Consider the following 10,407-nt stretch of genomic DNA (forward strand, 5'->3'; position numbering starts at 1 on the left):
TTCAAATGAAGGTATTTGTGTTGATTTCCCTTTAACAAAAATCAAGTGCATTGCGATATGTTTTTGTGGTTGAAATGTTATCGTATTGGTTTACAAAGATAGTATCAAGGACAGTGCTTTTGTTTTCTTGTTTATAGGATTGTGACTCTCAGATCTGTGTAGATAAGTTCTCTGTATTTTCTAGATCTTTTTATCTGTTGCCCTTTCCAGACTATTTGCTTTTGTCCCAGCCTTTAATCTCCTACCAAGAGAGAGCCAGTTGAATCTATGTTTTTTTCATTTTCTTTTTTTTTTTTTTTTAATTATCAGTTGAGAGGATCCCTATTGGTGGTGATCTTGTGCTTATGTGTAGGTTTAACTTCTAACTCGTTATACTGATAGATTGCTCCTGAGATCTTCTTCTGTTCCCTGTGTTAAGTTGTCCCCTTTCTTATGTTTTTTCTCTGATGCTTAACTTTCGATCTATAATTATTGACTGTCCCATCATGTTATTTTTACCAAATATTGACTGATATTATCGAATATATGGGAGCAAGTCAGCTCCCCCTCCCCTCCCAAACCTCACAAAAATTTTAATATTAAAAAGATAAATCATCAATGGAGTGCCTTCATATGAGCATTTTTGCATATATGTTTTTTAAAGCATGCATTGACATCCTTGTATCTTATTTTTTCTCATGGACTTAAATTGATAGAAACTGGAGAAGTGAAGTTGAAAATGTAATTGGGTTGTTCCTGAATTTTATTTGCATATTATTACATTTAATTAATATCTCAGTTTTTGTTCGATCATACAAGTTAATATTTCTATATATAAAGAGGCAAAGGCATAAGGAATTGCTTGGTGTAAAGATTTGCAAACCTATTGGGAATGGTTTTCTGATTATTTAATTTCTTTATGGCATTTATATGATTGCAGTTGACTATACGACTGAACTACCAAGAGCTGGTTAGTTCTTAGCAAACTGAAAATCATTTCTATGGCAATTGTTACATATACAATTGTGTGTTGTTTACAAACCACAATCTGAAAGTATTTTTTTTTAAATCAGCAAGATGTGGCGGGTATTTTACTAAACTTAATGCTATTACAGTTAATTATAGTTACCCATTATCCAATAATAATGACAGTAAATACTGAGCATGCTCAAATTTGATAATCCACATGAACATAACCTACCTCCAATCGTGCCATATCCTATTTACACCAAAACATATTGACCCGTGTCTTACAAACCCTTTTCCACACACTGGGAATCGGGTGTAAGCGTGTCTGGAAAATAAACTCACAGCCTACTTTTTAAATTATAAACTAAAAAGTCTTGAAAATCAGACATTTTTGGTAGGGGGGGGGGGGGGGGGGGGGGTCTTGTAAGAAATGCAAATTTTGAAAAGATTCCTATGTGAGTTTTAGATAAATGTTGGCTCATTCCAGGAAATAATCTATCATTGTATAAATTATCATGCTGTTTTATTGAAACCATTTCGGATTGTGTAAGGAACAGACATACATAACAATATATTTATAAGGACAACCAGTTTTATTCATTAGCAAAATTTCACCAAAACAGGATATGAATGAATAAAAGTAAACCTTTCATTAGTCATTATAACCTGTTTCTGCCACAATTTGTGTGAAGAATGTAAAATTGAAAATATGCTAAAAGATTTGTTCTCTGATATTTGCTTGATTTAAATTGTTTGCTTTCATCTTTTGTGTTTAAAAAAAAAAAGAAGAAAAATAGTCCAGTTATAAAAAAAAGTTAAGTTTCCCTTCTGTTTCATTTGTAATTTCCTTTTCCCCTCCTGTTGACATGGGTCAAGCATGGTAGATAATTTGGTTTGGGACTGTTGCCTTTTGGTCTTTCGGCTATTTTGATGTCATATATAAATTCTTCATCTGCTTTTTTCTCCATCTTCTCCTTTTCCCCTCCTTTTTGTTATTATTATTATTATTATTATTTTTTTTTTTTATTAGTATTATTATTATTTTTATCATTATTATTATTTCAGCTTCACCCAGGTTGGAATTGACAAATCGATCTTTATTATATTTAAATCCATATTCTTGGTTTTACCAAAATTTAAAGAATTTCAATTTTTTTTTTTCCAATCGCTAATCCTTATCATTTTGATAAAATTCCTTTTCACCGCTGTATCTAGATAAAGTATTTACTTAGTTTATCATTGCATGTTAGATTTCATTCGCCTAAACAGGCATATATAAATATCCTCTAGGACTCCACATACAAGTATTGTTGCTCAACTCCTCCTTTGCCTACAGCATGATCTTATAATTCTCCTATTTTCTATGATTGCCTTTTCTTTTCTCTTTAAATGAATGGAAGTCAAATTAGGTAAGCGACCTTGACCAGAAATCAGCGATTTTGACATTTCTAATTTAAAAGAATCACAGAGGACAATTACAGGGAATAGTACACTCTTATCATAAACATTTTTCTTTTTCTGTCTTCCAACATACATCAATAAATTAAAAAAGAAATTCCATTTCAAGAACAACTGAACAACTTACTGAACAGTTACCCACATCAGATAATGAATGCAAACAGCATCAGTTATCTTGCCTCTGCATACTCCATGCCAACACAAAAATTGATTGTTTAAAAATGAATTATGATGAATCATTTCACTTTTGCAAAATCGGGCTTACTGACCATAATCAATGGTCATATTTATTGAAAATGAAGGCAAACTCTTTAATTAAAGAGGAGCACTATTTCTTGTTTAAGCCATTGCATCTTGCAATAATATTGGAAGAGTGCTAATAGTAATAGAAGAAAGGCTGGCAGCACTATGAAGTTCTTGAAAATGTTGAAATACTCTATACAGTGCAACATGCGTTTGTTGAACACGCATTCGACAAATTCATGGGTTCAACTAACAAGAACAGAATTCCCAAATTATGTCCTTCATTGTCTTAGTAAATTCTTCACAGCATCCATGAATGGTTTCACATAAAAAAAACTTTTTGACGAACTAAACTGAGACTTAGGGCCAACGCACTGGCCACTGAGAGAGAGAGAGAGAGAGAGAGAGAGAGAGAGAGAGAGAGAGAGAGAGCAGAGCAAGTTTCAGTGTGCCGTATATTTCGTGAACGCATACCTGACACTGACCTAAAATCAGCCTGGCAGCACTATGAAGCTCTTGAAAATGTTGAAATACTCTATACAGTGCAATATGCATTTCTTGAACATGCATTCGACAAATTCAAAGGTTCAACTAACAAGAAGAGAATTCCCAAATTATGTCCTTCATTGTCTTAGTAATTTTTCACGGCACCCATGAATGGTTTCCATTTTTTTTTTTTTTTTTTGACGAACTAAACTGAGACTTAGGGCCAACACACTGGCCACTGAGAGAGAGGGAGGGAGGGAGACAGAGCAAGTTTCGTTGTGCCGTATCCTTCGTGAACACGTAAATCTGAGACTGACCTAAAATAAAATTCAAGTCATAAAACAAGATGGTGATCCGGTGAAAAAAGTTGATTAATGTGAGTTGTCTTCAAGAGCTCAACCAATGGAATCATTTATTTCATTGAGCACCACTAACAGCAACTCACTTTCCATTTTTTAAAAAAAACTTGTGATCACCTTCTTGTAATGTGACAACTTTTTTTGTCAGTATTGGGCACAGTTATTAACAGTCAGACCCACAATGTGTATTTTTATCACAATACTGCATGTTGACACACTAATGCAGGAATTGCGTTGCGACACCTGACAATATGTGTACATTACAGTGGTTTTTCTTGTCTTACAGCTGTGTTCACATGTTTGTCGAAGCACAGATTCAACTAAATTTTCTGGCTGTCTGGTGTAGTTCGTCGAATGCATGTTGCACTGTACATTAATTAATGTCCATTTTTACTTACAAGTTATATACATTTAATTTCACAATAAGTAAAGAGTGAATTTATTTAGGCCAGATATATTTAATGTGAATTAAAATTCTCATCTTTTCCAATTTACAGGATGGCTCAGTACCTGTTCTTACAGACGATGTGAGTTTACAAGTATTCATGGATCATCTCAAGAAACTGGCAGTCAGCAGCTCATCGTGAGCACTCACTTCATAGATAATGGACATAATTCGGATGTAGATTTCAACAATTTTCTTCATTGCTAGGCCAATCTCAGTGCAGAGTTAGGAAAGGTCAATATAAAGCTTTTATCTTCAGAGCAAAAGTTACTTTGGTATAATGAAAACATTTTATTTACACTCTCTTTATTGAAATACTCTTTAACTCTTTGCCTAAATTCTTATGCCAACACCCCTCCTCCCCCCCCCCTTTTTTTTTTACACAAAAAAATAATGAGATGAATTATTTTCAAGTACCACTAGAATGAAATAATTTAAACATGAGAACGACGAAGAAGCTGGTCCATCATTCAATATACAGAACAAGAGAGCCTATGTATTGCTTATTATAGTTGATATCATTTCATAATTTCTTATCTCACTATGACGAGATCATTTTTTGTGGTATTTGGTGAATTATGAATTAAATGGTGAATGAGAAGTTATTATCGAGAGAGAGAGAGAGAGAGAGAAAGAGAGAAGGGGGGGGGGGGAGTGAGAGAGTCTTCTGGACAATAGCAATACACTGTTAACTGACATTATGCTATTGCTTTCTGCTATTTAAATAAATAGCTCTGTTCTCAACAAATCAATCGCAATGCAGTTCATGCATATACTTAATTTACACCCTTGGCATGGAATCTGTCACAGTCACTGCAGACTTTCCAATTATTGTTATCTATTGATACATGGACTTTGAAATGTGACCCTAAGCTCTGCTGGACAATTGCATTTTATGTTTTCACTTCGAAATTTTTGGTTGAATGAAGCATGAGATTTTCAGGCCTCGAAGTGGGCCGGGAAAACCGGGAAAAGCCGGGAACTTTATTTTGAAATTTCCCGACCGGGAAAAGCCGGGAAAATCGTTGAAAATTGTCTGGGGCCGGGAAAAAGCCGTGAGAAAAATTTAGGTGAACAACAACCCAACATGTATTCTTCCGCGTAATCATTACCCAACCTGCGAACGATCGGCTTAGAGCATGGCAGCAGCCTCTTATGGTTTCCTCACACTACTAGGCCCTATGTTATGACGATCGACCCAATCAGCAAAGTCCGGTCCGCATTCGTAGAGTACACAGACTATTACCATGTTTCCTGTGCATGACGTAATTATAGTGGTTTCGAGTCATCGCTGAAACACTGGAAGACGGCAATGGGATAGTTACGTCAGTTGTTGAATAAATTATCCAGGCACGGTTGATAAGTAAAAAAAGCAAATTATGTTGTAGTTACATTTGAAACAAACAAGGTATATCACTGATCTCGTCTCATTGAGATATAAAGAATGATATAAAAATCAAGAAAATCGACCGATAAATAAAAAAGTTGCAAAAAAAAATCGAAAATAAACAAAAGGAATTTTTAAAATCGAATTTATTCGTAAAACAGTTGGTTTTCAACCGATTTTTCTGAAACAAGGACCAATGTTCTTCTTTTTTCAAGCCGATTTCAACAATGTGACTTTCAAATTCCTCAGAATTATATTTTTTACTTTTATTTTTTAGCTTTTAGGCCTTCTCAAAAAGGTGCCACTTGCACAACAATAGCGTAATACATCGACGGCGAGAAGCGTCTTTGTTTCGGCCAGCCGGTTCGGTTAGATAGCCTGTGATTGGTCGAAAGACTTAAAGACGCTTGATTCACTCAGTCGACTCATCATTGTCGACAAGACAAGAGTGCTAGAAAACACACATCCCTCCCCTCATCTTAGTAGTGTGTGTGTGAGTGTGTGTTTTTTTTTTTTATTTTTTTTTTTTTTTTTGTTTTTTTGTGTTTTTGACTTGGTCATGAATGCGATTGTTAGCTAAGCTAAGAAAGACGGTCGACGTCCTTAGGCTACTTTAATTAATTTTAGTGACTTGTTATTCAATTATTTGGAGATGGCAGATTAAGGTCGTTTACTCATTGTAATTTGTACTAAGTTTGTTTTGTCTGTCTCTAGATTAACTAGCTTTATTTCATTCATGTGCAATTCAATAAGTAGGCCACAAGTCTTTGGACGCTACTTTCTCTCTCATAGTAATATTCAAATGTCTTTTTCTCTCTATTGATTTCTCTTCTCTTTGTCTCTTTTCTCCCCATTTCTCTCTCTCTCCCTCTCTCTCTCTCTCTCTCTCTCTCTCTCTCTCTCTCTCTCGCTCTCTCTCTCTCTCACTCTGTCTCTCTCTTTTTTTTAATATTTTTTTTGCATGTTGTAGGAGGCCTAGACTTCACAGGAATACGTCCAAGTATTAATAGCCAGAGTCAATATATTTCTTTCTCTCAGTATCAGCCACTCTCTTTTTCACTCACATCTCTCTCTCTCTCTCTCTCTCTCTCTCTCTCTCTCTCTCTCTCTCTCTCTCTCTCTCTCTCTCTCTCTCTCTCTCTTTTTTTTTTTTTCCTTTTTTTTTCCCCACGGATGGTGTAGGCTTAGTAGATACTGGATGGCTTGTTATAGTAATATGTACTACGAGTCAATAATTTCCCCCTCTTTTCTGATTCTCTCTCTCTCTCTCTCTCTCTCTCTCTCTCTCTCTCTCTCTCTCTCTCTCTCTCTCTCTCTCTCTCTCTCTCTCTCTCTCTCTCTCTCTCTTCTCTCTCTCTCTCTCCTCTCTCTCTCTCTCTCCTCTTATATATATATATATATATATATATGTGTATATATATATATATATATATATATATATATAGTGTGTATATATATATATATATATATATATATATATATATATATATATATATATATATATATATATATATAGGTATTGGTAACTGGTCTAGAATTGATGAATATGCTTGAAAATTACTACCTTAAAATTTTCCCTAGAGCCTGGAAAAAACCAGGAAAAAACCGGGAAAAAGCAGGGAAAAATATTTTCCTGAATCACTTCTAGGCCTGGATTTTGATCCATTTAAAGTTAGAGAACATTTGAAGTCTCTTGTCTATAGGTGGTGATCAGTTCAATTCTTTTTGGAATCACCAGTCCCCCCCCCCCCCCACGGATATTTTATATTTTAATTGCTTTGTTCTTTGTTTTTAAATAATAACGGATGACGCCTTTTTGAAAATTTGAAGATTTAAGGTTTGTCCAGACGATTGTCCGATAATGTAAGGCATCTGCATTTTTAATTATTGGAGGTCTGTAAGATAAGTGATTACTTGTGTATTGTATAGGCAAGCCATACTGGCATCTTCAATCAAACCTTGTATATTTTACGCCACACCTCCTATTGTGATATAATATGAATACATATTTTGGTGAGGTGTCATGGCAAATTGTGAGGTCGAGGATCTTCTGTTGAATTTTATATTGTTTTGTTCGCCATTTTGCTGGTGATAATATCCTGGTCATTTTATTTACCAATGAAATTGTTTTCATTTAAGAATATTGAAGTTTGAAATGTCATTTTTCTTTCTTCTTAAACAAGTTTAATATGAATGAGATAAGGTTATATTATTTATTGTATGTTATATTATGATCATTGAAAATAAATTGAGTTTTGCATGTGATATTGCTTGAGTATTTTTATTTTTAAAATATATTAGAGCGGGAGAATTTTGAACTCCCTTGTTCCACCACATCAGATCCTTGCCAAAGTATTAATATTAATATGCTTTCACTTTTAGAAATACACTTGAGTACGGTTTCCTTGAACTTGAACTCATTCATTTTTTTTCTTCTTATTATTTATCATTCCATTCCTTCCTCATATTTTCAACTCTGAACTCGGTTTCCTTGAACCATGAACCAATTCGAACTAATTTCATCCAATCTGATAAAAACAATATTAATTAAATTTAAAGGGTTTATTTTTCTGCGTCCAGCATCCATTGATTTCCACCAATGATGATTTACTATGGCATTGACAGTTGCGTATGTGAGTATTGTGTGTATACAGTAATATACACATGCAAACACACCGCCTTTGGTTCCAATATCAATGCCATGTGAGTGCCACTTGTAAATGGTTGACTATGATGGTAAATAAATGTTGTGAAGCAGCGACCCTCATCCCAAACCCTTGTACAAAGATATCTCCTTCAACATATTGATACAGGAAATAAATAATATAGTTCCTTTTATTCATTGCCAAGAGGAACTTTGTCTTAGGGTCTATAAAGACTGGAATAACTCTGGTGTCAGCCTCAGTACAGCATCGCAAAGTGAGCTAGGGACAGACGACTTGCTCAAGGCCACATAGCGTGGTGGATTCTCAAATTCGGCTCCTTTTGAGTGCAAAGCACAGACAATACCACTGCCATGCTGCTGCCTGCCCTGAATCAAGTCATAATGACAAGACACAGTTTCCTCAAACTTTTTGTTTGTCCCGAGGAGTTTGAGGAAGCCGTGCTCAGTTGTACAGTGAACTTTGGATATGTCGACGTTGCTTCGATTTTTTTTTCTTGGTCCCTCCCCCTTCTTCCTATATAAGATTAGTAAAAAACAAAAAAACTCCACATAAGTCGATGTTCTTATCACTCATGATCACAAATAAACAAGAATTTCCATAGGTTAAAAAAAGCTACCAGTAAGAATTTTCAATGGTTAAGAATATCCGCGAATGATTAAGCCACACCGATGTGATGTAGGTGCTTTGCCTGACGTTCGTGCTCAATGTACATAAGCAGTATAGAATAACTTTGATTTTTCCATCTCACTTTTTACATCGTCGCAACTTCAAGTTCAAGTTTGTTTGTTTTTTGGGTTCTAATCCCAGGCCATCCTATGTAATGGCCCTCTTAATTAGTATCAATTTATCAAGAATTCAAGTCAAGTCGACGACTACAATGGCAAACCTATCGCTGGATAGAAAGATCCAGCTGATCGATGCATTTGAAAAGTCTGACATCCGACAGAAAATCATCGCAGAAGAAATTGGCATACCAGCCATTTCTGTCTCGATGATTTACAAGAAGCATGACCTTGACCTAGAGGCTCCTACCCTTCCAATTTTCGCGGAATGATTCCAGTTAATTGGTCTACATTCCGCATTCAAGGCAAACATTCCGCTTTTCAGCTTTCCAATCGACGAAAATTATTTTTAAAAAATCTCTAGTAAAAAAAAGTGAGGTATGGCTTATTTCGTCAGAATCTCCTATGGTCAATCAACACACATTTTGTATGTCTGATTAGTCCCTTCAAAGTGAGTGCAGCTGATGTCATATTTGTAATATTATATTGTTGGGAGAGGGGTTGACTGAAGTATTATTATTGTGTTGACTCCAAAGTATGAGGTCAATGACCTAGGTAATAGTATACCTTGGCTCCAATCGGTAATATTGTTGAGTCGGATTCTTTCCCTATTAAATAGTAGCCCTGTGTATTTGTGTGCAGGCACGTGATTAGGTGTATGTTGAGGGGAGGGGGTAGGAGAGTCCTGACAAGGTTAAATCCATCCATTCAATGCACTTTGCTCTGAGACTGCCAGGACCTGTGTGTCCTCTATTATTATTTGACCCCCTTTTTAGTCTTTACATAGTCTGCACATTTTTACACATTTTGCATTTTATCATTTGAGTACTTTTGGATTGTCTATTACATTTTCTGTTGCAAAGCATGTCATTGTCAATAACAGTAAGTTGATTCCGCTTTTTGATCTCATATTCCGCTTTTTATGTATTCTGATTCCTCTTTGGGGCTATTGGGGATAGGAGCCTCTGATGACCACTACAGGAACCTCTACTTCTCAGGTCAGTTCACGCGACCAAGCAACGTCAGCAAAAAGCGCGACATATAGGGACATATTCTAGATTGGCTTGCTTTGTTCACATGCATTTTTGCTCATTTGGTTACACTCCGGTTAAGTTGATTTTCTGTTAAGTCTATTGTTTTCTCTGTTCCCCTGGGCATCGTCTTATCCGGAGTCTACTGTAATTTATAATGGAACAAAAGTACTCCAATGGGCAATTTCCTCAGCCAGAACCTAGGCAAAACTACTGTACTCCAGGTCAAGGACAGAGAGTCACAGAGAAAAAGACTAAATATGCGGGGAATAGAAGACTCCCATATATAAAAAAAAAGCACATCTAAATTCTTAAAACTCTATAATTCTCCTTTAACTGTTCCATTATCTTTAAATTGGTGATGAGATTAAAAGTATTGCAAGCAGAGTAAAATATATGAAAATAACCTGCGAAAGTGTTTGAACATCAATCATGCAAAAGTTGCACAAACATGCCAACTGGATGTCCTCTCCATTTTCCAATTTAAGGCCCGCTTCAAATTATTCCATGTATAAAGTGCAATAAATAAGCCATTAAAATTAAAGGCAAAAAGATATTCTTGCCAAATAAAATGAAGACAATAATAAAACAAGGACTAGTTA

The 10,407-nt window shown here is 35.3% G+C and overlaps 1 protein-coding gene across 2 annotated transcripts in view; it reads left to right on the top strand.

Moving 5' to 3' along the window:
• The window catches only part of LOC144972641 (protein transport protein Sec23A-like), a 28,898-nt gene extending 21,307 nt beyond the window's left edge, over nucleotides 1–7,591 (top strand). For both annotated transcript variants that reach the window (XM_078914113.1, XM_078914122.1), the window contains 2 exons: nucleotides 3,992–4,867; nucleotides 6,975–7,591. In XM_078914113.1, the coding sequence (XP_078770239.1) occupies nucleotides 3,992–4,081 (90 nt within the window). In that variant the 3' untranslated portion in view covers nucleotides 4,082–4,867; nucleotides 6,975–7,591. The remainder of the gene's footprint in view (nucleotides 1–3,991; nucleotides 4,868–6,974) is intronic.
• The last annotated feature ends 2,816 nt before the right edge of the window (nucleotides 7,592–10,407 follow it).

The sequence above is a fragment of the Berghia stephanieae genome, chromosome 1, assembly GCF_034508935.2.
Source record: "Berghia stephanieae isolate SIO BIC M18660-M18661 chromosome 1, UCSD_Bste_1.3, whole genome shotgun sequence".
Lineage (NCBI taxonomy): Eukaryota > Metazoa > Mollusca > Gastropoda > Nudibranchia > Aeolidiidae > Berghia > Berghia stephanieae.